Source organism: Chiloscyllium punctatum, chromosome 11 (genome assembly GCF_047496795.1).
Source record: "Chiloscyllium punctatum isolate Juve2018m chromosome 11, sChiPun1.3, whole genome shotgun sequence".
NCBI lineage: Eukaryota > Metazoa > Chordata > Chondrichthyes > Orectolobiformes > Hemiscylliidae > Chiloscyllium > Chiloscyllium punctatum.
This window is the reverse complement of record NC_092749.1, coordinates 78,930,391-78,954,894: the sequence shown is the minus strand read 5'-3', so window position 1 is coordinate 78,954,894 and position 24,504 is coordinate 78,930,391. Positions and strand designations below refer to the sequence as shown.

At 42.2% G+C, this 24,504-nt stretch overlaps 1 protein-coding gene across 3 annotated transcripts in view; it reads right to left on the bottom strand.

The window, feature by feature from the left end:
* Positions 1-2,295: 2,295 nt before the first annotated feature.
* The window catches only part of acat2 (acetyl-CoA acetyltransferase 2), a 103,474-nt gene continuing 81,265 nt past the window's right edge, over positions 2,296-24,504 (bottom strand). For 2 of the 3 annotated variants that reach the window (XM_072581104.1, XM_072581102.1), the window contains 4 exons: positions 19,366-19,488; positions 19,118-19,272; positions 11,919-12,029; positions 2,296-3,250 (listed from right to left, as the gene is read on the bottom strand). In XM_072581104.1, the coding sequence (XP_072437205.1) occupies positions 3,080-3,250; positions 11,919-12,029; positions 19,118-19,272; positions 19,366-19,488 (560 nt within the window). In that variant the 3' untranslated portion in view covers positions 2,296-3,079. Of the gene's footprint in view, positions 3,251-10,816; positions 11,468-11,918; positions 12,030-19,117; positions 19,273-19,365; positions 19,489-24,504 lie in introns of those variants that run through there. The other variant, XM_072581103.1, reaches the window with a different exon arrangement.

The following is a 24,504-nucleotide window of genomic DNA, read 5'->3' as shown; positions in this document are numbered from 1 at the left end:
TGATAAGTCTTTCCCATGGTAGGTGCATTCATAAAATCAGGAGGTATGGGATACAGGGAGATTTGGCTCTCTGGATTCAGAATTGATTGGCTGACAGAAGGCAGAGAGTGGTTGCCGATGCAAAGTATTTTGCCTGGAGGTCAGTGGTGAATGGTGTTCTTGTCCTCTGCTCTTTGTAGTTTTTATAAAAATGACTTGGATGAGGAGGTTGAGGGGTGGGTTAGTACATTTGCTGATGACACAAAGGTTAGAGATGCTGTTCATAAAGGGCTGTTGTAGGCTGCAGCACAACATTGACAGGATGCAGAGCTGGGCTGAGAAATGGCAGATGGAGTGATGCATTTTGGAAGTTCGAACTTGAATGCTGATTATAGGATTAAAGACAGGATTCTTGACAGTGTGGAGGAGCAGCAGGATTTTGGTGTTCAAGTATACAGGTCACTCAAAGTTGCAACTCAAGTAGATAGAGTTGTTAAGAAAGCATATGATGTTTTGGCTTTCATTAACAGGAGATTGAATTTAAGAGCCACGAGGATTTGGTGCAGCTTGACAAAACCCTGGTGAGACCACACTCGGAATATTGTGTCCAGTTCTGGTCACCCTATTATAAGAAAGATGTGGAGGTTTTGGAGAGGGTGCAAAGAAGGTTTACCGAGAGGGCTTGTCTTACGAAGAGAGGTTGACTAAGCTTGGACTTTTTTTCTCTAGAGAGGAAGAAGAGAGGTGACCTAATCGAAGTGTACAAGGTAATGAGAGGTATGGATACAGTCATTAGCCAGAAACGTTTTCCCAGGGCAGGATTGACTGCCACATAGGTGGCAGTTTTAAGGTGTTAGGAGGAAGGTATACAGGAGATGTCAGAGGAAGGTTCTTTATGCAGAGAGTTGTGAATGCATGGCCGTTGCCAGTGGTGGTGGTGGAAGCAGAGGGACATTTAAGCAACTGCTAGACATGCACATGGACACCAGTAAATTGAGGTGTGCGTAGGTTAGGTTATTTTATTAGATTAGGATTAATCCTCGGCACAACATCGTGGGCCCTTTTCTATGTTGATTCAATGAATCAAACATTGTAAATATTCATTCAATAAATCAATAAATGCATCAACTCATTCGTTCAATGAATCAAACATATTCATTTATTTATTAATTCATTCATGCAATTAATGAAATTTCACATTCATTCATTCATTCAATTATATATTCATGGAATCAAACATTGCATTCATTCAATCATATATTCAACGAATCATACACACATTCATTCATTGCATCAAACTGCATTCATTCATTCAACAAAGTCATATGTACTTCTTGACAGATGTGGGAGTTTAAGGGTTACTGTGGATTATATCTGCCATAAATGCTGTTGGATGTGAATCTTATCAGATCAAGTGGATTGGTTGGAGAAGCGATGAGGAATTTGCAACAGTAACAGTTGTAGGAAGGGGGTAAAGTTTCAGATACAGTCATATAGATGGGTTAACTCCAGGAAGGGTAAGAGAGGTAGGCACCTAGGAGTCTTTTGTTGATATACCCATTTCAAACAGGTATGCTGTTTTGGAAACTGTAGGGGGCAATGGATTCTCAGGGGAAAGTAGCACGAACTGCCAAGTTTCTCGTACAGGTCCCACCTTCCCCAGAAGGCATCCCAATTATCTCCATATCTGAAGCCCTCCCTCCTACACCAGCTGCGCAGCCACGTGTTAAGCTGTGCCTGCTCCCTGTTCCTCGCCTCGCTATCTCGTGGCACCAGTAGTAAACTAGAGAACACTACTCTTTTCGTGCTGCTTTGCAGCTTCCATCCTAACTCCCTGAAATCACTTTTTATATCTTCAATCCGTTTCCTGGCTATGTCATTAGTGCCAATATGTAACAAGATTTCTGGCTGTTCGCCCTCCCCTTTTAGAACCTTATACACCCAATCGGAGACGTCCTGGACCCTAGCACCAGTGAGGAAACATACCTTCTGGGAATCCCGATCCTGACCACAAAATCTCCTGTCGATTCCCCTATCGAGTCCCCTACCAGGAGTACTTTTCTATTCTGCCCTCCCTTCTTTGCCAGTGTCAGGCTCAGTGCCAGAGAACTGACTGCTAATGGCTTTGCTCTGGTAGGTCATCCCCGCCCCAGCAGTATCCAATACTTATTGCTGAGGGGAATGTCCACAGGAGATCTCTGCACTGTCTGACTGTCCCCTTTCCTCCCCCTAACTGTAACCCGTTTATCCTTGTCCTTCATCATTAAAATAACAAGTTGTGTTGATGATGCATGAACAAAAGAATAAGTCAGATGATCATGGTCCAGTCAAGTTTTTAATTATTGGAATTCAGAAACAAAGGCAAAGGTGAAAGTGATCTAATTTATAACAAATCATAACAAATTAAATTTGATTATCTTCCTCTTTGCTGATAAGAAATACTGTTTATTTGGCTGCATATTCTGATTCAGTGACAATCAAGTCCAGCAATGTATGTTATAAGTTGTGTTCTAGGATTTCTTTTGGTTCATTCCAGTCCCTAATTATTTGCTGTTAATTGTTTCAATAATTTCACCATTTTAATTTGCATCCAGCGTACATGCTTTATGTACATGAACAGAATAATTATCATTTATTGTTAACTACTTTCAAAGTGGCAAGTCACAAAAACACAGTGTCCTGTTAAAAGCATCCTTATATATACACAACATAATGTTCTCTGATGTATTGAATTAGTTTTTCCAATGCAATGTAGCAATTTTGAGACACTAGTGAAGATGTTGATGGTAAACTTTGGTAATGAGATTAATAGCAGAACAGAAGAAATTGCTTAGCTATTTGTCGCTACTTATAGTTCATGGCATCTCTTCGCTCATTACCAAATTATTTCTTACATATTAACAATTGCATGCACGGAAGACTCACAATAATTTAAAGCAAATTTTGGGCAAAGATGTTCATGGAATACAATCAAATCAGTAATAACAATTTGCAATCACTCTTTCATTCTATTATGGCTAGGCAGCAGTGCAAATTGCATGCTCAATTATATGCAGTGGTATGTGTGCAGGGTTTCTTGCCATTAAAGCATAAATCTGATTCATTGCCTTTCAACACACATTGCTATTCCCATTCCTCCACCAATACACAAAGCAGCAATTCCACGCTTTCCTCCGGTTCTCTCCAAAGTGTAGAGAAGTGTAACCAGGATACGGCACCCAGACATTCCCAGGGGGTGACCTAAAGCAATAGCGCCGCCTTGGATGTTGACCTACAAAATAACAATCAGATCTAATGTCAATCAACATTAATCTTTTCCAAAACAAAAGTCCTTTGTCCTTTAATTGTTGTCCTTTAAAGGTTGATCTATCAACCTCCCTGAACCTACAATATATGCATATGAAAAGAGTGAATTGTACGGGAGATGAGAAAAGGTTTTTCCCTTATGTTATGAGAGGGATGAGAGGGATAATTATCAATGGTTCAGCAGAGTAATTTAAAATTTGCTCAATTTGTCTCTTCTAAGTAACAAAAATATCTGCATCAATATTACAGTCAGGGTGATTTGAGATATAACTGCAAATCCAGGGAGGTTGGTTGTTGTACAGCTACAACTGTATCAGCTCTACAGAAACTGCAAATTCACCAATTGTAGGATTATGTGGATCTTCAATAGTGGACGCAACCAGAGATGTCCAGTAGTGAAAAACAAACTATTATTTTTTTAACATGTTATTGGATTTGGGTGCTTAGTAACGAACCATGCCATGTGTCAGATCTCTCAGTGAGAGAACATTTCTGTGATACAGATCACAACTCCCTGACCTTTACATGGAGAGGGATAGGAGCAGACGGTATGGGAAAGTATTTAAATTTGGGAGGGGGAATTCCAATGCTATTAGGCAGGAACTGGGGCACCTAAATTGGGAACAGATGTTCTCAGGGAAATGCATGACAGAAATGTGGAGGTTGCTTAGGAAGTGATAGTGCTGGACAGATTTGTCCCACTGAGGCAAGCAACAGGTTGAAAGAACCTTCTGTGGCAAGGGATGTGGAACATCTAGTCAAGAGGAAGAAGGAAGCTTACTTAAGGTTGAGGAGGCAAGGATCAGACAGGGCTTTAGATGGTCACAAGGTAGCCAGAAAGGAACTGAAGGATGGACTTAGAAGGCATGAAAAAGCTTTCATGGGTAGGATTAAGGAAAACCCTAACGCTTTCTAAACTTAAGTGAGGAACAAGATTGAGGGTAGGGTAGTAGAGGGAGTCACCTGGAGTCAGGGGAAGTAGGAGAGATCCTTAATGAATACTTTGCTTCAGAATTCAATACTGAGAAGAACCTTGACATTTCTGAGGACAGCGTGAAACAGACTGATAGGCTAGAACAGGTTGATGTTGGGAAGGAGGATGTGCTGAAAATTTTGAAAAACAGGAGGACAGATAAATCTACTGGGATAGACAGGATATACCCTAGGTATATAGGAAGCAAGGGAAGAGATCTTTGCATCCTGACTGTCCACTGGAGTGACGACAACAATTAGAAGGGGGCAAGTGTTATTCCCTTGTTCAAGAATGGGAATAGGGATAATCCTGGGAATTACACACCACTGAGTCTAAGATCAGTGGTGGGCAAAGTACTGGAGAGGATTCTGACAGACAGGATTTATGATTACTTGGAAAACCATAGTTTGATAAGAGATAGATAGTCAGAATGGCTTTGTGTGGGACAGGTCATGCCTCACAAACCTTACTGAATTCCTTGAGGATGTGACAAAACACATGAAGGTAGAGCAGTGGATGTGATGTATGTGGATTTTAGCAAGGTGCCAAGGTGCAAACATGCTAAGGTTCTCCATGGTAGCCTCATTCAGAAAGTAAGAAGGCATGGGATACAGGGAATTCTGAGTGTCTGGATATAGAATTGGCCCATAGAAAACAGAAGGTCGAGGCACATGGAAGGTATTCAGCCTGGGGATCAGCGATCCGCAGGGATCGATTGTGGGAACTCTGCTCTTTGACATTTTTATAAATGACTTGGATGAGGAAGTGGAAGGGTGGACTAGTAAGTTTACCAATGACACGAAGGTTGGTGGAGTTGTGGATAGTGTGGAGGGCTGCTGTAGGTGGCAACAGGGCATTGAGAAGATGCAGAACTGGGCTGATAAGTGGCCTTATAGACACACACACTCTCATATACACCCCGCCACAGACTTAGGACACTCTGCACTCACTATACACACACACACACACTTCCTCACACTCACAACCCCCACCCCAGACAGACACACACACACACACACAAAGACCCACATGCACACATATTTTGTGGGGTGAATTTGTACTTGCAGAGTTACATTGCACTTTACTCAAAAACTGCATACATTCATGTAGAACTCAAAAACTGGAATTTATGTAAAACTCTGATCTCACTTTTTAGATTAGAATCAATCTAAACATCATGGCATAGACAGAGAACACAGGGGGCTAACACCTTCAACATATTGTCTAGCTATCACCATTGTTAACAGCTAACCCGAGAATGCAACTTTAAAAAAAAGTTTTGTGATTTACACATGAAAGAAGTAAAACTATCATTGTATTCTAACAGATGAAAGGTTTAACAGAATTAATTTTTCAATGTATAATTTCAGTTACATCACACCGCAAATCTTTGCTATAAATTCTGTTATGATTGAGCCCTCCACTGTCACCTGATGAAGGTGCGTTGCTCCGAAAGCTAGTGTGCTTCCAATTAAACCTGTTGGACTACAACTTCGTGTTGTGCGATTTTTAACTTTGTACACTCCAGTCCAACACCGGCATCTCCAAATCTCCTAAGTACAGTTGTGTACGTGTTCAAGCTTCTCTATCTTCTGCTTGACAGAACAGAATGGAAAAGAGTACGACCAGAGTGGAAGGGGTGTTTGATGATGTTGGCAGCCTTTCCATGGCAACAGGAAATTATACAAATGTAGTCCAGGATAGGAGGTTGCATTCCATGATGGTGTCTGGGTTGTGCACACAACTTTCCATATTTTCCTATGGTCCTAGATGGAGCAGTTGCTGCCAGACCAGACAGAATGCTTTCTATAGTGTACCTGTAAATGTTGGTGAGGGTCCTTTTGGATATGTATTGAAGAATGCAAGGATGAAAGGAGTGCAGTGCAATCCAGTTATGACACTTATAAACATGGAGTGCACAGGATGTTATAGTGAAAAGTAAAAATGAAGCTGTTACAGGAGATTCCAGCGTCAGGGAAACAAAAGATTTTCGTAAAGTCATTGAGAGTTCTGCATGGTGTGCTGCCTACCTAGTGCCAAGGAAGGAGAAGGACAATATCAAAAAGGGTGCAGAATATTTTGTGGGTGCAGTGAGTCAGAGGTTGCACTGAAGCCAATGAAATATCATTGAGGTCCTATTGATGGATTTTCAGGAATTAAGAAGCAAGTTAAAAAATACAACCACAAAGATTACTCCAAGTGCCTTTTGCCAGCTGGGGTAAAAATAGGACACAGGACCAATGCTGGAAAAACACAGGACCAATCCTTGGCTTGAGATAGGGTGCAGAAGGCAGGAATCCTTGAAGAATTGAGACCAGTTATGGAACTGGATGAACCTATTCAATGAAGATGGATGCAACTCAAAGGACTTGGAGAGGATTTTTTAAAAATTCACTCATGGGATGTGGAAGACACCAGTTGGGCTACCATTTATTGTTTGGGCCTCAGAATTACCTTTATGACTATCTCACCATCTAGGGGCTTGTGGATAAGCACTTGGCTAAACATGGTCATCATATTTTTATATTCGTAATGAAAAAAAGCAGGAAATGGTATGAAGTAGAATGGTTAAATCAGATCAGCACTAGTTTCAATACAAGAAGGAGGGATCTATCCAGAATAAAATGAAACCAACAACTGATAGAAAAAATAGGTGATCTTCAAGGAAGAGATGAATCGGGTACAATTTAGGCATATTTCATTAAAGGGCTAAACCAAAAACAGAGCTTCTTGAATGGCAAGGAAGATAGAGATCACACTGAAACAAATTAAAACAGGGTATACAAGAGAATGTTTCAAGTGAGAACTAGATCAACACTCAGATTCAGAGGGGAGGTGAAGAGAAAAAGTAGACTGGCAGGGGAAGAGTATGAGAATAGAATTGAAGCCAATATAAAAGGCAACCCAAAAATCTTCTACAGGTACACACATAGTAAGTGTGTAATAAGAAGTGGAATGGGATGTATTTGTAACAAAGTGTGTGACACACTTTTGGACCATGCAAGAAATGGCTTAGGCTGGTCGAGCAACCACATGCCAGTAGGTTTAACAGCAATAGTAAAGTTCCAGAAACAATACTCAGGACAAAAAAAGACTTGGAGAGGTTGAAGCTTGGAAAAGTTAATAAAACATAGAACATGACAACCTTTTGGCCCTTGGTGCTGTGCCGACCTATGAAACCAATCTGAAGCCCATCTAACCTACACCATTCAATTCCCGTCCATATGCCTATGACCATTTAAACGCCCTTAAAGTTGGCGAGCCTACTACTGTTGCAGGCAATGCGTCCCACTCCCCTACTATTCTCTGAGTAAAGAAACTACCTCGGACATCTGTCCTATATCTATCAGCCCTCAATTTAAAGCTATTTTGGGCTAGCCTTCGCCATCCGTGTAAAAAGGCTCTCATGTCCAACCTATCTAACACTCTGATTTATCTTATATGTCTCAATTAATCGCCTCTCAACCTTTTTCTCTCTAACAAAAACAGCCTCAAGTCCCTCAGCCTTTCCTCATAAGACCTTCCCTCCATACCAGGCAACATCCCAGTAAATCTCTTCTGAACCCTTTCCAAAGCTTCCACATCCTTCCTATAATTCGGTTACCAGAACTGTATGCAATACTCCAAATGTGGCCACACCAGAGGTTTGGAACCATGATCTCATGGTTCCAAAACTCAATCCTTCTACCAACAAATGCTAACACACCGTATGCCTTCTTGACAACCTTATCAACCTGGGTGATAACTTTCAAGGATCTATGTGCCTGGACACCAAGCTCCCTCTGCTCATTTACACCACCAAACATCTTACCATTAGCCCAGTACTCTGCATTCTTGTTACTCCTTCCAAAGTGAATTACTTCACACTTTCCCATTTAAATTCCATTTGACACATCTCAGCCCAGCTCTGCAGTTTATCTATGTCACTCTGTAACCTGCAACATCCTTCGTCACTAGCCACAACTCTACTAACCTATTGTCATTGCAAATTTACTAACCAATCCTTCTACACTCTCATCCAGTTCATTTATAAAAATGACAAACAACAGTGGGCCCTAAACAGATCCTTGTAGCATACTACTAGTAACTGAACTCCAGGATGACTATTTCCCATCAACCACCCATCAATCTTCTTTTAGCTCGCTAATTTCTGATCCAAATGGCTAAATCACCCTCATTCCCATGCCTCTGTATTTTGGCAATAGCCTACTGTGGGGAACCTTATCAAACACCTTACTGAAATCCATATGCACATCAACCGCTTTACTCTCGTCCATCTGTTTGGTCACCTTCTCAAAGAACTCTATAAGGTTTGTGAGGCATGACCTACCATTCACAAAACTGTGTTGACTATCCCTAATCAACTTGATGATTATAAATTCTCTTATAACCTTTTCCAACACTTTACCCACAACCGAAGTAAGGCTCGCTGGCCTATAATTTCCAGGGTTGTCTCTACCCCCCTTCTTCATCAAAGGAAAAACATTTGCTATCCTCCAGTCTTCTAGCACTCTTCTTATTGACAGTGATGACATAAAGATCAAAGCCAAAGGCTCAGCAATCTCTTCCCTGGCTTTCCAGAGAATCCTAGGATAAATCCCATCTGGCCCAGGGGACTTATCTATTTTAACACTTTCCAGAATTGCTAAAACCTCCTCCTTATGCACCTCAATCTGATCTAGTCTGGTAGCCTGTATCTCAGTATTCTCTTTGACCACACTGTCTTTTTCTGGAGTGAAAACTGACAAAAAGTATTCTCCATCTCCAAGACTCCATGCAAAACTTACCACCACTATGTTTGATTGGCCTTAACCTTATTCTAGTCATTATTTTATTCCTGATATAGCTATAGAAAGCCGTAGGGTTTTCCTTGATCTTATACGCAAAAGACTTCTCATGTCTCCTCCTGGCTCTTCTTAGCTCTCTCTTTAATTACTTAATCCTCGAATGTAGATTGGAATTTCAAAATTGCCATTGATACAAAACGTGGACAAGTGGCAAACAGTAAGGATTACATGAATAACCTGCAGTATAACATAGGTAAGCTAGCAAAATGGGCAGCTGGAATTTAATGTCAAAACGTGTGGCACTGAACAACACAGCAGGTCAGGCAGCATCCAAGGCGCAGGAGAGTCAATGTTTCAGGTGCAAGCCCATCAATCAGGATTGAAGGGCTTTATGCCCAAAACGTTGACTCTTCTGCACCTTGGATGCTGCCTGACCTGCTGTGCTTTTCCAGCAATGTCCTAGTGGCATTATTGCTAGACTACCATAGCAGATGGCACAATTTGAACTCAGTAAAATCTGGAATGAAGAGTCTAATGATGACCATGAATCCATTGTCAATTGTTGAAAAAACTCAACCAGTTCACTAATGTCCTTTAGGGAATGAATCTTGCCATCCTTACCCGGGCTGGCTTACATGTGACTCCAGATCCATAGCAATATGGTTAACTCTTAACTGCCCTTTGGGCAATTATGGATGGCAATAAATGCTGGCTTGGCCAGCAATGCCCTCATCCTGTGAACGAATATAAAAAAACTTTTTGACTTTGATCTCCAGCATCTGCAATCCTCACTTTTTTTCATAGCTAGAATTTACTCTGTGAATCTAATTTAATACATAGAAATGCAAAGTGATACATTTAGCAGAAGGGATTGGAAAAGGCAAAAGATTATTCAGGGACCGAGGGACCTGGATTGCATGCACATAGATCTTTAAAGATTAGAAACAAAAAAGTTGCAGATACTAGAATTCAAAGTAGACAACTAGGAGGTTAAAAAAACACAGCAAGCAAGGCAGCATCAGGAGGTTGAGAAGTCAACATTTTGAGTGCAACCCTTCTTCAGGACTCAAAAAGGGCTATACCTGAAATGTTGACTTTTCCATCTCCTGGCTTGCTGTGTTCTTCTAGCTTATGTTTGTCTACCATAGATCTTTAAAGGTAGTTCACATAGCAAATGGGATTTTGGGCTTCATAAAACAGAGGCACTGGGTGTAAAAACAAGGAAATCATGCTGACCTTTTAAAAATGCCTGGTAAGGCTCCAAGTAGGGTATTACACCCAATTCTCATTACAAGGCTCCAATTTATAAACGATGTGAAGATCCTTGGGAGATACTAGGGGAGATTTACCAGAATGATTCAATATCCATAGATTTTTGTTGCAAGATTAGGTTGGAAAAGTTGCTTTTGTCTTCTTGGCTTAAAAGAACTTGAGGGCAAATTTGATGGAAGTGTTTGATTTGATTACGACAGATTTGGACATAGACAAAAAAATTAGTCATACAAGTGCTAAGGACACGCATTTAAGACTGACAACAAATGCGAAGTGAATTTGAGAAGGAATCTTTTGCACGGTAAGAGGTAATGATAAGAGAACATACTGCTTCTGAGTTTGGAGAAAACAGAAATAATCAACAATTTCAAAAGGAAAATGGATGGGCATTTTAATTAACTAAATCTGAGACTGACTGGATTGCTTCATGGAGAACCAACATGGACTCTATGTGGAAAAAAAAACAATTCCTTGCTGCAAATGTTTCTATGATTCTAAATTAAAGCAAGGTGTTTCCCTGTGCAGTCCGCAGCATAAATTCCAATGCATAATCTGGGCTACGTTAGCTAAACACAATTCCATATAGACAACTGACCTCAACCATTAAGAAGAGTGCTGGTGACAAAAAAAAGAGGAACTTCTTCTCTCTGATACATGAACCAACCTTGATTTAAAAACAAATGTACGAACATTAGGTGGCTTTGTTGCAATACCCCAATTTTAAAAGTCAGCCTGACTCTCAGATGAAGAAACAGCATTTAATTGAGGGAGAGAACAGAGGACAATTAATGATCTTGCAGCCATTCTCCAATATGATCTGGCACCTTCTATGAGCAGTCATGGAAAGTCGAGAACCTGAGCAAAGATCAAATATAAAAAGATCTTAAACATCCAAAGCTAAAATTATCACGCAATGGAGCTGTGATATTCTCTGATGTTTTGGACAAAACAGTACATCAGGGTTGCTTGAAAGAAGAGTCTGTTTTTGACACTGGCAACGACACTCCCTCCATATTTCATGGAGCTTGTTGCACCTGACAAATCAGCTGCTCAATGAGAAGCATAGATGACTTAGGTGGCAGTCTTTAAGAGAATACACAGTGTACAGGCTGCAGACTGTAGAGGGATCATGACACAAACGCCTTTCAACCTGCGTAAATTAGATTAGATTAGATTACTTTAGATTAGATTAGATTAGATTACTTTACAGTGTGGAAACAGGCCCTTCGGCCCAACAAGTCCACACCGCACCGCCGAAGCACAACCCACCCATACCCCTACATCTACCCCTTACCTAACACTACGGGCAATTTAGCATGGCCAATTCACCTGACCTGCACATCTTTGGACTGTGGGAGGAAACCGGAGCACCCGGAGGAAACCCACGCAGACACGGGGAGAACGTGCAAACTCCACACAGTCAGTCGCCTGAGGCGGGAATTGAACCCGGGTCTCTGGTGCTGTGAGGCAGCAGTGCTAACCACTGTGCCACCGTGCCGCCCAAATATATAGCTTCTTCAATTCTTAATTTCTAATATGTGCTTTTTCCCAAGTACGCCATCTCAGTTACTATTAAAATAATTTTCTTTTCTACATCTCACCTTTTCTGGGTTTAAACCAAGTTCCTTGACAACAGCAATTGACTGTGCAGCGAAGGCTTCATTAATTTCAAACAGATCAACTTCATCCAATCTCCAACCAGCTTTATCCACCTAGTAAATTTAGGACGTCAGTAAATTAAAACCATGGTTTAGCAGTAGTTGAACATAATTTGTATTCCACCAGACTTTGAAAAAACAAATCTCTTGTTGCAACGTCTTGTAGATTTGTTTGTAGGAATACAAACGGCAAATTAATTATCATCATGGGTGATAACAGCAAAAAGGTGATAAAATCAGTTTATATAGTACAGGAGCAGAATTAAGCTGTTGGAAGAACTATTTTCACAATGTCGCATCTCTTATTCTCAGCTACTTGTTTCTTGACCAAAACACCAAGCCAATCATGGAATGTGTGTCAGAAACATGAAATCAAGACAGGTTGATGTGCACACAGCTCATGGAGTTAAGAAATTGGACAAGAAGAAATGTATACTTACAAACATATATTGAGTTGCAAATGGTCACAGTGATATACAGTCTTTTTTGTGACTATATTAGATTCTTGATTTTGTTGGTAACAAATACAAGGGTAATGTTAATTGACTAGTAATCCAAAGGCACTGGGGACAAAAGGTTCAAATTCCACTGTTGTAGCTGATGGAATTTAAATTATATGCATTAAAAAATCTGGAATTAAAAGCTTGTCTCAGTAACAGCTACCCTGAATTCATTGTTGTAAAAATCTATCTGATTGACTAATGCCTCAAGGAAACGAAACATGTTCTAACTTGTCTGGCCTACATATGAGCCCAAACCAAAAACAATGTGGTTGACTTTTACATGCCTTTTGAAAGCCTGTTAGCCACTAAGTGATATTAAATTGCTGCAAGGTCAGAAACAAATGAAACGGGATGAACCACCCAGCAAAAATCCTTGACACTGATCTAACTTCCTTAGAGCCAGCTCTCACAGTGAACAGAACCACTGACACTCCTTTTATATCTGTCAGCTAGGGCACTGATTGGAACAGATTAATAGCCCAAAAAAAAGGAATTCATATTCTATGATGTCCACTTGGCTGATCTTGTTACAATCACTACATTCCTCCCCCTGTTATTCTTCTTGTTTTGTAGCTCCTCCTCCAACTCTGCCTGTAATACAGGCGGAGTGTAATGCTTACATTTTGCACCTGGAGCATCTCAAAAGAAATTCATTCTCCTCTTCAGGCAGCAAAACTGTTGAGGCGGCGACATCCGCCTGGTCCATCTCAAATTGCGAGATATCTTCAACGCTTGATGGATAGAGAAAGCCCACAGGTTCTGAAACAGTTGGAATGTCAGTGCAGGTGCTAGGTATGTTTTGCTCCCACATTGTTTGCGAATTTGCAGCTTTCATATAGTCATGTGCTTGTTCAGGATCATCACACCTACCCCAACTTCATATGGCACTGGATCTGACTTCACATTGACCATGTCTCTTACCCATGCAGAATCACTCTCCTGGTGCCTACATAAAACTCTGTTCCCTGAAGTAAACTGTCTCTTCACCGTACAGAGTTTTATGTCCGACATTGATGTTCTTGATGTGTTTTGCCCTCCTGTGGCCAGAAGGACCATCTGAAATAATGACCTTCTGATGGACAATAATAAACTTACCATGGAGTCACAAAAGATGGACAATGATTAAAGCATACTGGGAAATAGAACCCAGCCTTGACCAAAGTGACTGTTAATCCACATGCCGCAGCATCCAGATAGGCTGCAGCTGCTATAGACAGTTTGCCATCTAATTTAGAACAGAGAACATAGAACGTCTTGCCAACATCTTCATTTTGGAAACCCCTCGATGATCCTGGTGGAGTTCTTACAGCGACCTTTGCTCAGGACAACCACTGTAGCTCCACATAGTAATATATTGGCCTCTACCATGATCTGATCTCTCCAGGTCCAAAAAGGTTTCAATTCTTTGGCTTCCCCCATCACCACCAGCTGTTTCAGTTTTGCCAGGAGCAAACCTTTCTGCATCCAAAGTCTGATATTGTCATCTGTGACTGCAAATGTATGCACAAAATTTAAAACCGAACAGACTCTTCCAACGGCAGTACCACCAGCAGTTCATCTGCTAATGGGAGGCAGTTCAATACATTCACATTTGATGGGAGGCAGTTCAATACATTCACATTTGACATTGGACTTCCAGATGGTGTTCCAACCTGTATTTATACACACTTAGTGTTACAGCCTACCGCTGAATTCTACCTGAACCTGGTAGAACCTGGTAGAGGACACTGACTTGTCCTCTTTAAGTAGACCTTCCAGAGATTTTTGGTCCATAATATTACAAACCTGCAACTGTAAAAGTATTGGTAGAACATCCTGACTCCAAATATGACTGTCAAAACTTCCTCTCTGTCTGGGGGCATACTTTTTGTCCTGCATTAGCCAAAGTCCTGGATGTGTACTCTATTGAGCATTCCTCTCCATTGGGCCAGCTATGAGCTAATATGCCATACAAGAGGTCATTGCATTTCAATACCAGATCTCACTCGAGATCATAGCATGCCAACACTTTAGAGGAGGATAGCTGTTTCTTCACTTCTTTGAAAGTTAAGGCTTTGCTTTGCATCCATTTCCAAGTCTGACCTTTTTTAAGAGTTGATGCAAAAGTGCCATAATGGAGGCCAGGTTATGCATGAACTTTCCACAATACTTCACCAGCCCAAAGAAAGACCTAAGTTCCAGGAAAGATGTGGGTGCCAGGGCTCCTCTGATCACTTTCACTATTTTCTCCAATGGATGTAACCCAATCTTATCAACTCTGTAGCCCAAGTACACATTTTACCCTTCCAAGGTGAAAGTTGGCCCGGTATAAATGTTTAAAGTCTATGTCCAAATTCTCTAGGTGCTCCATATTGGCTTCCCCTGTTATTAGCATGGCATCAAGATAAATAGTGACCTATGGTAGACCTTGCAAAATGTCATCATCCGTTGAAAAATTGCACAGGCTGACAATACTCAAAATGCATTAGTGAAAACCCTTACGGATATTAATTGCTGGGAATCCTCATCCAATTGCAACTGCAAGTACACATGGCTCATGTCCAGCTTTAGAACATAGAACATAGAAGAATACAGCGCAGTACAGACCCTTCGGCCCTCGATGTTGCGCCGATCAAAGCCCACCTAACCTACACTAACCCACTATCCTCCATATACCTATCCAATGCCCGCTTAAATACCCATAAAGTCCACCACTGCTACTGGCAGGGCATTCCATGAACTTACGACTCGCTGAGTGAAGAACCTACCCCTAACATCAGTCCTATATCTACCCCCCCTTAATTTAAAGCTATGCCCCTTTGTAATAGCTGACTCCATACGTGGAAAAAGGTTCTCACTGTCAACCCTATCTAACCCCCTAATCATCTTGTACACTAAGCTTTCTGCCTTCCTGCCAGCTTTGCACATAAATCCTCTATGAAACAGATTGGGTACTTAACCAGTCATAAAAAATCGATTACCATTTGTTTAAAATCCCCAAAAAGGTGAATTGACTCATTGGGATTCACAATTGGTATGAACGGTGCTGCCCATTCCGCAAGCTGGACTGGAGTGATTATTCCTTCACTGTACAAACTTCTAATTTCTGCCTGTATTTTTGTCCATAAGGCAAATGCCATTGCGCAGACCTTGCAGAATCGTGGAATTGCTTCGTGGTCAACAGACAAGGTGGTCCTGGTTCCTTTGAAAGCCCCTACACTTTCCTGATATTTAATTAGGACTTCACTCAGGTAACCATTTTCTAATTGAAAAATGTTGTGCCAATCCAGGTGAATCTTTCTCAACCAATTTTGCCCCATCAGCCTTAGCCCAAGCCTTCTACTGAACCAGATGTTTCTCAGAAGAAATCAGAATGGAAGTTGTACCCTTAATCTGCAAAGGTTCCCCAGTATAGGTTTGCCAGCTGAGGTCTTGCGTAAACGTAAGGGTTAGAGGCCAGAGAGAATTTTGTTAAAGAATGGTTCTACGATCACTGAAAGGGCCATATTGTATCGACCTCTATTAGAATAGAGTGACCATTTAACTAGATGTTTATTTTGATTGGTTTGATTTGGATGTTGCTAAGCAATTTGAATGGTCCAAATCAAAGGTAGACTTTCCAGGGTGTGCACACTCCTGGATACCATCCTGTGAGTTCTCTTACTCCATTAGGTCTAGTGGAACTCTTTTGCTGTCTTGAATCTGCATACCAGCAGCAACTTCAATGGCTTGCTGGCCCAGATCCTGAAGAAAATTTTAATCATTTGGTCAAGGCTTGGTTTTGTTTTGGGGTTTTGCTCTGTGGACTGACCTAGAGTCCCTTTGTTTAGGATATGACCTGAGTGAGCTTGTGCCTTCATTCAAGTGGTGTTCCCAAGCTTTACTGAACCTGTAACTCATATGCTCCATTTGCTGCATCTTCCACTTTTAAAGCTAGTTGTAATACCAGTTTGAAGTCCAGTTGGGCTTCAGCTAATGGGCACTTTTGCATGGTTATACCAGTTCTCCCACATACCGAATGGTCACTCAGGATCTCATTAAGGGTTAAATCAAACTCACATACCTCTGTCAGTCACCTTAATCTAGTCAAAAATCTCAATACAGACTCGTCTGGTTCTCAAATTGCCAAATAAAATCCATAGTATCTCAGAATTACAGGAGGCTTGGATTCATGATATTCCTTAACTAAATCTGTCAATTCTTGCAAGGTTTTAGTATTTGGTGCCTCAGGGGAATTTAGGGCCTTAAAAACTGAAAACGTTGCAGGTCCACAAGCTGTTTGGTGAATTATTCATTGCTTTCCATCTGTACCGATGTCATTTGCCTGAAGAAAATAAGACATTCTTCCCACATATTGGGCCAATTTTCAACAGCAGGATCAAACGAGTCAAGCTTCCCAAATAATAATGGTACCAAGCCAGAACTGCTTGCCCCAACTCAAAATTTGACTGTTCAGTTAGGACTATGTTTTTCGTTTGTCACCACTGAAATAATTCCACAAACACCAAGTTGTCCTTTATTTACACATGGAAAGTCCTCGATACTGATCTAGCTGCCTCAGAGCAAGCTCTCAAGAGTGAACAGAACTTCTGAAAATCTTGTTTGCATCTGTTAGCAGGGCTTCCTGATTGGACCAGATTCAAAGCCCCAATCGGGATACTCATATTCTATGAGGTCTACCTGGCTGACCTCATTACAATTACTGCAACTTGAGCACTGGAAATGACAATGCCAACCTCAACCCTGCTGACCATTGAAAATCAACCTCAGTACAACTTGTGCCAAGATTAGAAGAGCTGCCCCACAGATTAGTCAAGCAACATAGTTACATGAGCCAAAGCAGACCTGACAGCATGTCTCAGAAACAACCATCATCTTTCCTGGGTTTGACATGCCCCATTTACAGGCCATATTCAGCAGAGTAGTGGCACAATGCACAGTAGGATTGGGCCGGGAAGGAGAAATTCTAAACTGTACTTAGAATCTATTTACTTCTGATAAAAAGTACAGAAACCTGGTCTATAGGGAGGCATGGTTAATCCAAGATTTGTTAAATTCAAATTGTAAATCACAAACTCCAATAAATTCTTTGATAGGATAATACAGAATATTGATCAAGTTAGATCAGTAGATACTGCACCTAAGATCTTTGGAAGGCAATCAACAAAGGGACTTGTAAAAAGATAAAAGCACGTAGAATTATGGGGAAGTAGTGGTATAGGTATGAAAGCGAAATACCACAGATTCTGGTAATCTGAAATAAAAACAGAAAATATTGAAGGTGTGACTGCATCTGTGGAGAAAGAAACAGAGTTAATAGTTTTAGTCCAGTATGTAAATTGAGCTCGAAGATTTGTTTTCAGACGTTCCAACACCCTGCTAGGTAACATCATCAGTGGGAGTCTCCAGTGAAGCGCTGGTGGTACATCCCACCTTTCTATTTAGAGGTCTTGGTTTCTTAGGATGGGTGATGTCATTTCTAGTTCTTTTTTTTTTCAAGAGAATTTATTGATTGAGTTCTGGTAAGAATTCATGTGTGTGTCTTTTTTTTGCCTGTCCTAGGATATGTGTGATGTCTCAGTCATAGTGGTGTCCATTATCGTCTGTATGTAGGGAAACTAGTGATAGTGGGTAGTGTCTTTTGGTGGCTAGTTGGTGTTCATGTATCCTGGTGGCAAGTTTCTGGCTTGTTTGTCCAATGTAGTGGTTTTTACAGTTCTTGCATGGTATTTTGTAAATGACGTTAGATTTGCTGGTTGTATCTAATGGATCCCTTAGTTTCATTAATATGACTCTTCAGAACTGTTGGGGTTCTCCAGCATTTTCTGTTTCTGGCATGGATATAAAAGCCTATCAGTGCAAGAGACAAAGATGAACTGAAATTTCTCAGAGTAGTGATTTGTAGTGATGTTCCTCAAGGATTAATTTTAATCTTCTCAAATTTTATGAATGACTCAGTCTCAACTATAGCAAGAAAAGCAGTAGGTAGTGAGGATGAAAGTTTACAGCATATGGATGACCCAGAGATGATGAAATGATGGTGGAGTTCAATGTGAAGAGTGTGAAGTGATACATTTTCAAAAAACTTGAATAGAAGAGTCATTATTGTCACTTGTATTGTTTACAAAACAAAGTCGCCACAATGTAACACTTAAGTTGCCATACCACAGCGCCTAAGTTGCCTTAACATGACTAATATGAAAGATGGCTAAAATGCATAATTTCAAAAAGTGCAGGTGAGTCACCATATACACAAATTCTTAAAGATGGTTAAGCAACACATAAGCTATTTGGATTTATTAAACAGAGGTACAGCATATTAAAGCAATCAATGGTTAAGCCTCAACTGGGCAATTGTGCACAATCCTGGGAACTACAGTTTGGAAATTTATAAATGATATAGAAAAGTGTTACCAACGTTGAGAGATTTCGATAAGGACTGAAGAAATCGGAAAACTAAGGACTGATCTTGTTTCAGTTAAATGGTTTCAGTTTTCTAAAAGAATAGACTTCCTACTGATTTCCTAATGGAATTATTTGACATAAAGGATGAAACAACCAAGAAAGAAATGAAACATTTGGCTATATTTTGGTACAGTCCATATTTCAGAAAGGCATAGCATTAACAAACAAAGTTGGAAAGGAAATCGCATCCCTTACTGCTTTCCTTATTGCTGGTATAGGGCCAATTCCCATAATAGCAGGATCCAGTCCAGTTTGTGCCCAGGATACAATACGTGCCAAAGGCGTCAGGTTTCTTTTAACAGCTTCTGATTTCTTCATCAGAATTACAACCGCTGCTCCATCATTTATACCTGTAGCAGCAGGAACCAAAATAACATCAGTCCAGTCAATGTAATTGCTAGTGATGAAAATGACCAGGGTTAAAGGAAAGGTGCATCACTCACCTGATGCATTAGCAGCTGTAATGCTACCAGTCCCATCGTTTATAAAACATGGCTTTAGTTTTGACATCACTTCATAGCTACTACCGTGACGGGGAAATTCATCAGCAGATACTTCAAAAGAGCCTGAAAAGAGATATGTCTATGTCCAGTTATTTACAAGCAAAAGCTAACACAAAACACTCCTGTAATCATTTTGAGGTAGACTCTTGTAGAGGGTCATTAGAGTCCTTTTCATATGAAAACTAAGATCTACATCACATCCCATTTATTTCAAGCCAAAAGATAAAATGCATTCATTTGAAGCACTGTGTGCAATTTTGGTTACCTTACCTGAGGACAGGCAGGAGGCTGGAAGAACACAGCAAGCCAGGTAGCTTCAGAAGGTGGAGAAGTCTACATTTCGGGTCAAACTGTTCTTTAGTCCTGAATTTGGGATTCCAGCATTTGCAGCTTTTTTTTGTCTCTAACCTTACCTGAGGAAGCATGTTCTGGCTATGCAGAAATTGCAACAACGGCCAATTTGCGGGAATGCAGGATTGATGTACAAAGAAAATCTGGATCAGTTAGGAATAAATTCACTGGAATTTTGACAAATTCTCTGACAAATTTCCCCTTCCTGGACCTCTCCATCTCCATTAACGACGTCCGACTTGACACTGACATTTTTTACAAACCCACCGACTCCCACAGCTACCTGGATTACACCTGTTCCCACCCTACCTCCTGCAAAAATGCCATCCCGTATTCCCAATTCCTCCGCCTCCGCTGTATCTGCTCCCAGGAGGACCAGTTCCACCACAGAACACACCAGATGGCCTCCTTCTTTAGAGATAGCAATTTCCCTTCCCACATAGTTAAAGGTGCCTTCCAACGCATCACGTCCACATCCTGCCCCTCCACCCTCAAATCCCACCCCTCCAACCGTAACAAGGACAGAACCCTCCTGGTGCTCACCTTCCAAGCTACCAACATTCGCATAAACCACATTATCCGACGACATTTCCGCCACCTCCAAACCGACCCCACCGCCAGGGATATATTTCCCTCCTCACCCATTTCCGCTTTCTGCAAAGACCGCTCCCTCCATGACTACTTGGAGGGAACGGTCTTTGCCACCCCCCAACAGCCCACCCTCCCTTCCTGGCACCCTCCCCTGCCACTGCAGAATTGCAAACCTGCGCCCACACCTCCTCCCTCACCTCCATCCAAGGCCCCAAAAGGAATCTTCCACATCCAAAGTTTTATCTGCACATTCACCAATATCATTTATTGTATCCGTTGCTCCCAATGTGGTCTCCTCTACATTGGGGAGACTGGGCGCCTCCTAGCAGAGCGCTTTAGGGAACATCTCCGGGACACCCGCACCAATCAACCCCACTGCTCTGTGGCCCAACATTTCAACTCCCCGTCCCACTCTGCCGAGGACATGCAGGTCCTGGGCCTCCTCCACCGCCGCTCCCTCAACACCCGACGCCTGGAGGAAGAACGCCTCATCTTCCGCCTTGGAACACTTCAACCCCATGGCATCAATGTGGATTTCGCCAGTTTCCTCATTTCCCCTTCCCCCACCTCACCCCAGCTCCAACCTTCCAGTTCAGCACCGCCCTCATGAACTGTCCTTCCTGCCTATCCTCCTTTCCACCTATCCATTCCACCCTATTCTCTGACCTATCACCTTCATCCCCACCCCCATTCACCCATTTACTCTTTGCTACCTCCCCCCACCCTTCTCTCTGGCTTATCACCTCCATCCCCACCCCCATGCTACTTTCTCCCCACCCCCACCCCCCTCTCATTTATCTCTCCACTCTGCAGGCACCCTGCCTCTATTTCTGATGAAGAGCTTTTGCTCGAAACGTCGATTTTCCTGCTCCTCGGATGCTGCCTGACCTGCTGTGCTTTTCCAGCACCACTCTGGTTTCCAGCATCTGCAGTCCTTGTTTTTATCCATTTAGCACTGAGATGAGAGTGGTGGAATTCTCTGCTAAGGAATGTGCTTGAGGTCAAAATGCTGAATCTTTTCAAGGAGTTAGATGTAGCTCTTTGGGTTAAAGGAATGGGGAGAACGTGAGAACATGGTATCCAGTTGGATTATCTACCATGATCATTGAATGGCAAAGAAGGTTTGAAGGCCAAATGGCTTAACCTCTGCTCCTATTTTCTACATTCACTGCCTTGAAACACGAGTTTATGCTTTTCAGGAAGGTTTTTCACTCAGTGCAGAATCCATTTTACTATAGTCTGCACAGAGGTAATATTGAAAGTGGCTAAAATCAGGAATGAAAAACATCTGACAAAATTTTGTAAAGGGAGAAGTCATCTACAAGATTATTCCAGCATTAGCAGATGTGCAAAAATGAAGGAGATTCCAAGAGCAGAGGAGGCTGAGTCAAAGGTATGCAAAATAATGAGAGGCAGATGATGAGAAATATTTGCTCATGGTAGATGTGTCTAAAGCTGAATGGTACAAATTTAAGAAGTGGAGGAAGTGCTTCAGAGGAGATCAGGGAAAAATGTTTCCAAAATGTGAAGCATGGCAGAAATATGGAATGTGCTGCCCTGAGAAGGTAATGAAGACAGGTCCTCTTGCAACATTTCAGAAGCATCTGGATAGGACAATGTAGGATACGACTAATCAAAGGCAAATGAAATTAGTGTAGTCATGGTTTTTGTTGGCTGGCATAGACATGGTGGGGCAAAGTCAAAGAGTGTGGTGCTGGAAAAGCACAGCCAGTCAGCCAGCATCAGAGGAGCAGGAGAGTCAACATATCATGCATAAGTTCTTCATCAGGAATGAGAGAGCAGCTCAAGGGGGTTGACAGATAAATGGGAGGGTTTGGGGCTGTGGGGAAGGTAGTTGGCATTGTGATAGGTAGATGGAGGTGGGGATGATGGTGATAGTTTAGAAAGAAAGGTGGTGGGGATAAGTGGAAAGGAAAATGGACAGTTCAAGAGAGCAGTACCGAGGTGTAAGGTTGGATGAGGTAGGTGGAGGGGAAATTAGGAAACTGATGGAATCTACATTGATCTCGTGTGTTGGAGGGTCCCAAGGTGGAAGATGAGGCGTTCTTCCTCCAGGTGTTGGGTGGCTAGAGTTTGACAGTGGAGGAGGTCCAGGACTTGCATATCCTTGGCAGAGTGGGAGGGGGAGTTCAAGTGTCCAGCCATAGCACGGTTGGATTGTATAGTGCATGTGTCCCGGTGATGTTCTCTAAAACATTCCATAAGTTGGCATTCTGTCTACCCAAAGCAGAGGAGACCACATTGTGAGCAATAGACACAGTAGATGACGTGTGTGGAAGTACAGGCAAATCTCTGTCAGATGTGGAAGGATCCTTTGGATCTTCAACAGAGGTGGTGGAGGGGGGTGTGGGCATAGGTTCTGTACTTCTTGTGGTGGCAAGGGATGATGCCAAGGGATGGTGCCAGGAGTGAATGGTGGTTTGGTAGAGGCGTGGACCCAACAATGGAGTCATGGAAGGAATGGTCTCTGCTTAACGCTGATATGGGTGGGGAGGGAAATAGATCCCTTATGATAGGGTCCGTTTGTAGACAGCGGAAATGGTGGAGGATGATGTGCTGTTTCCGGTGGTTAGTAGGGTAGAAGGGGGGGGGTTCTGTCCTTATTGCGATTGGAGGGTGGGGTACAAGGGCAGAGGTGTGGGAGGTGGAAGAGATGTGCTGGCGGGCATCATCGGACCACATGGGAGGGGAAATTGCAGTCCTTGAAGGAGGAGGCCATCTGGGATGTTCTACGGTGGAATTGGTCCTCCTCGGAGCAGTTTGGGAACCTTGAACAGCATGGATGAGTTGGACCAAAGGTTCGGTTTCTGTGTTATATGAGTCTGTCACTCTATGACATTTGGCTTCAATGGGTGCAGAGAATGACTTTCGTTCAGCTGCCCTCAGTACATATCAGGGTGTTGAATTGAGTGAAAATAAGTTTTATAGTATGTGGGGAAGTACGAGGTTATTTATTTTCATCATAAAAATGAAAACCGGGGAGGGCAGCAGTTGCCAGGATCATAGCACCGTGGCAGGCACTGTAATTCAGAAGGGCAGGAAAAAGACTCATAGGGCCATAGTCATAGGGGATTATATTGTGAGGAGAGTAGATAGGCGGTTCCGTGGCCGAAAACGGGACTCCTGGATGGCATGTTGCCTCCCAGGTGCCCGGGTCAGGAATGTAATCGATCGGCTGCAGAGCATTCTGAAAGGGGAATGTGAACAGTCTTGGTGCGTATCGACACCAATGATATAAGTGAAAAATGAACTGAGGTCCTGAAAGCAGAATTCAGGGAGCTGGGAGAGAAGTTAGAAAGGAGGACCTCAAAGGTAGTGATCTCGGGATTACTACCAGTGCCACGTGCTAGCCAGCGTAGAAATGTAAGAATAGACAGGATGAACACGTGGCTTGAGGGATGGTGTAGGAGGGAGGGGTTCAGACTGGTTGGACATTGGGACCGGTTCTGAGGAAGGTGGGACTATTACAAATTGGATGGTCTACATCTGAACCAAACTTGAACTATTGTCCTTGGGGTAGTTTTTGGTACTGCTGTTAGGGAGGTTTTAAACTAATGTGGCAGTGGGCTGGGAACCAGAAGAGAAGACAAGTAGACAGCGAGATGGAAACTGGAGACTGTAAGAATCATGAAGTTAGCATTAATAAGGGGAAGAGTAGGGAGAGAGGAGATGAACGCAAAAGAACTGGTGGCCCGGAGTGCATATACCTTAATGCAAGGAGTATGGTGGGTAAGGCAGATGAACTTAGGGCTTGGATTGGTGCCTGGGGAGTATGACGTTATTGCAATCATAGAGATTTGGTTGAAGGAAGGGCATGATTGGCAACTGAATGTTCCAGGATATAGACGCTTCAGACAGGACAGGGAGGTAAGTAAAAGGTGGGGGAGGAGTTGCATTGCTGGTCAAGGATGATATCCCGGCTGTGCTCAAGTTGGCCACTATGGGGGCTTGAGTAGAGAGGCATTATGGGTGGAGCTGAGAAATAAGAAGGGTGCAGTTACATTTTTGGGGCTGTATTGCAGGCTTCCCAACAGTGAGCGTGAGGTAGAAGAACAAATAGGTAAACAGATTATGGAAAGTGTAGAGGCAACAGGGTGGTAGTGATGGGAGATTTTA